At 41.8% G+C, this 3,906-nt stretch overlaps 1 protein-coding gene across 1 annotated transcript in view; it reads right to left on the bottom strand.

The window, feature by feature from the left end:
- Positions 1-3,906, bottom strand: part of ATXN2 (ataxin 2) — a 105,204-nt gene that overhangs the window by 73,170 nt on the left and 28,128 nt on the right. The window contains exon 3 of the mRNA XM_011997883.1: positions 2,905-3,029. Within this exon, the coding sequence (XP_011853273.1) occupies positions 2,905-3,029 (125 nt within the window). The remainder of the gene's footprint in view (positions 1-2,904; positions 3,030-3,906) is intronic.

Genomic DNA, 3,906 nt, shown 5'->3' on the forward strand with positions numbered 1-3,906 from the left:
AAAAAAAAAAAAAAGAATTTCAGCGGGGCGCAGTGACTCACGACTGTAATCCCAGCACTTTGGGAGGCCGAGGTGGGCAGATCACCTGAGATTAGGAGTTCGGGACCAGCCTGGCCAACATAGTGAAACCCCGTCTCTACTAAAAATACAAAAATTAGCCACACGTGGTGGCGGGAACTTGTAGTCCCAGCTACTCAGGAGGCTGAGGCAGGAGAATTGCTTGAACAAGGGAGGCGGAGGTGGCAGTGAGCTGAGATCATGCCATTGCACTCCAGCCTGGGCAACAGAGACTCCGTCTCAAAAAGAGTTTATTGGGTGTAATTTCAGACATCTTCTATGCAATAAGAATATGAACAGCTCTTTCTAAAAAATACATTCATGGCCAGGAGAGGTGGCTCATGCCAGTAATCGCAGCACTCTGGGAAGCCAAGACGGGCAGATCATGAGGTCAGGAGTTCAAGATCAGCCTGAACCAACATGGTGAAACCCCATCTCCACTAAAAACACAAAAATTAGCCAGGCATCGCAACAGTTACTCAGGAGGCTGAGGCAGGAGAATCGCTTCAACCCAGGAGGCGGAGGTTGCAGTGTGACAGAGCGAGACTCTGTCTCAAAAAAAAAAATCAAATAGGATCCAAGTGTTCTGCAATGTGCTTTTTCTTTCAATAAATCTTAGATATCTTTCCCTATTGGAACGCCATTCTTTTTGGGAGATGTGTAGTGTTTCAACTGAATGGTAACATCATAAATCTAACTCATGGTATACTGATAGACACTTAGAATGTTTCCAGTTTTCACTATTAGAAATAATGCTATGGCCAGGCATGGTGGCTGACACCTATAATCTCAGCACTTTGGGAGGCCAAGGCAGGCAGATCACCTGAGGTCAGGAGTTCAAGACAAGTCTGGCCAACATATAGTCAAACCTCGTCTCTACTGAAAATACAAAAATTAGCTGGGTGTGGTGGCACACACCTGTAGTCCCAGCTACTTAGGAAGCTAATGCAGGAAAATCACTTGAACCCAGGAGGCGGAGGTTACAGGGAGCTGAGATCACACCACTGCACTCCAGCCTGGGTGACAGAGTAAGACTCCATCTCTCAAAACAACAACAACAACAAAAGAAATAATGCTGCAAAAAATTAATTAATTAATTAAATTAAATCCTGGTTGGGCATGATGGCTCACACCTGTAATCCCAGCACTTTGGGAGGCTGAGGTGGGTGGATTACCTGAGCCCAGGAGTTCCAGATCACCCTGGGCAACATGGTAAAACCTCGTCTCTGCAGGAAAAAAAAAAAAAATTCTCACATATAATTATTTGCATGTCTTATGGATATATGAGGGCAAAAATAAATTACTAGAGGTAGAACTGCTGGAACAAAGTGTACGTGCATTTTAAATTTTGATGAGCATTGCCAGATTCTCTCCAGAAAGCCTCTATCAATTTATCCACCTCACCAATAGTGTAAAAGAAGTCTCTGTTTCCTCACATTTTTCATACAGGTGATGTGATATACACACTTGAGAACCATTATATTTGGTTATATATGATTCGTTAAAGTTTGAAAATTAATGACATGTTGCCTGTGTATGTCCAGTTTTATTACTAGACTTGAGGTCAAAGTAGGACATTTTAGGCTTCTTGTCTGAGGAAGAGTGTCATTATTAAGCTGATTAAGTTTGATGCCTTAAACATCAAACACAGATATGTTACAAATTCTCTTTCTACTCAATGGAAGGTTCTTCATTCTACTCAAATTTTGCTACCATAACACTCATTTTTGGCAAAAGACTGCTTTGCATCTCTATGCTCTCTATCCTAAAGATAGAGTCTTTATTAAGCATTTGTTTTTATTTTTATTTCGTAGAGAAGGGGTCTCATGGCCGGGCGCAGTGGCTCAAGCCTGTAATCCCAGCACTTTGGGAGGCTGAGATGGGTGGATCACGAGGTCAGGAGATCGAGACCATCCTGGCTAACACGGTGAAACCCCGTCTCTACTAAAAACACAAAAAACTAGCCGGGCGAGGTGGCGGGCGCCTGTAGTCCCAGCTACTCCGGAGGCTGAGGCAGGAGAATGGCGTAAACCTGGGAGGCGGAGCTTGCAGTGAGCTGAGATCGGCTCACTGCACTCCAGCCCGGGCGACAGAGCAAGACTCTGTCTCAAAAAAAAAAAAAAAGAGAAGGGGTCTCATTATGTCGTTCAGGCTGGACTCCAAATCCTGGGCTCAAGTGATCCTCCTGCCTCAGCCTCCTAAGTAGCTGGGACTACAAGCATGTGCCAGCATACCCAGCTAAGCACTTCAAGTACAGATAATGCATTAAAGAGAGAAGCAAAACTAGTATGTGACAAGAGGCATTTTAGAAATAAGAGTTCTGTTGAGAACAATCCCAATTTAAGACCAAGAAATTTATGTAATGCTTTAATTCCAATGTAACCTAATTATCTTAATAATGACAACCTTTTCTTCAGACAAGAAGCTTAAAATGTCCTACTTCAACCTCATCTCTAGGTGAAGTCAACAATTAAGACACCACTTTCCTTAGGCTACCTTTTTTTGGCAGGGTGTTAAAGCAAAACACACTGGCATTTCCTATGATTTCTAATTTTAACTTAAGTTGCTTATTATTATTTAGTTTAATCACAAAGAAGTAATTCATGAGCATCCACAAGAACAGACAGTACTCCTGCTTAATCCCTACAAGTAAAATAACAAACATTTTTCTTTATATACTGCTTGGGAGAAAGTATCTAGTTACACAACAAACTTGCTGCTCTAAATACACTCACTACAATAACAACAACAACAAAAACACACTTCAATTACAACCAAGTGATAGGATGTCATATGCATACCACACTGACCACAGAGTCTAGCACTAATTACAAAGATCTTACTTACTACGTCATTTTCCAAAGCCTCAAGTTCCTCATTGGCTGTGAGTTCACCTGCATCCCAGGGCTCCAGGTCCTTCTCTTTGTGTTCGCCGTTCACTTTAGCACTGATAGCAGAGTCAGTAAAAGCATCTGGAAAGAATGGTTTTGGTTGAAAGTTCATATAGTCAGGCAATCAGCTACACTCACACATATGAATCACCAACAAAGACATATGTTAAAAAACAATTACGAAAAATGAATTTCACATAATTGTTTAACTTAGAATCTAACAGAAACATTTATTCAACATAATTTAGGTTGATGAAAACAAAAGACAAACGCACTATAATAAAGGTAAACTTAAAACGTACGTATGTGAAGATAAACTGCTATCTAAACTGATACGGAATATATAACATTCAGTAAGAGTATGCTTTCACATTTAATCTAGCAAATGGAATCATAGATGACTATCAGTAAAGGTATTTTCTTCTCATAATGCCACATGAAGTCTTTTTTTTTTTTTTTTGAGATGGAGTCTCATTCTGTTGCCCAGGCTGGAATGCAGTGGCACGATCTCGGCTCACTGCAACCTCCACCTCCCGGGTTCAAGCGATTCTCCTGCCTTGGCCTCCCAAGTAGCTGGGACTACAGGTACGTGCCACCACGCCCGGTTAATTTTTTGTATTTTTAGTAGATATGGTTTCACCACGTTAGCCAGGCTGGTCTTGATCTCCTGACCTTGTGATATCCCCACCTCGGCTTCCCAAAGTGCTGGGATTACAGGCATGAGCCACCGTTCCCAGTCCACATGAAGCATATTTTAATGTATTGACATAATTTATTAAATTATATTACAGATAATTACTCTGTGTGTCTCAGAAGTGATCAAGAAAATTTCTGGCCAGATGCGGTGGCTCATGCCTGTAATCCCAGCACTGTGGGAGGTCGAGGCAGGTGGATCACGAGGTTAAGAGATTGAGACCATCCTGGCCAACATGGTGAAACCCCGTCTCTACTAAAAATA

This window comes from Mandrillus leucophaeus, unplaced genomic scaffold (assembly GCF_000951045.1).
Source record: "Mandrillus leucophaeus isolate KB7577 unplaced genomic scaffold, Mleu.le_1.0 Scaffold55, whole genome shotgun sequence".
Classification (NCBI taxonomy): Eukaryota; Metazoa; Chordata; class Mammalia; order Primates; family Cercopithecidae; genus Mandrillus; species Mandrillus leucophaeus.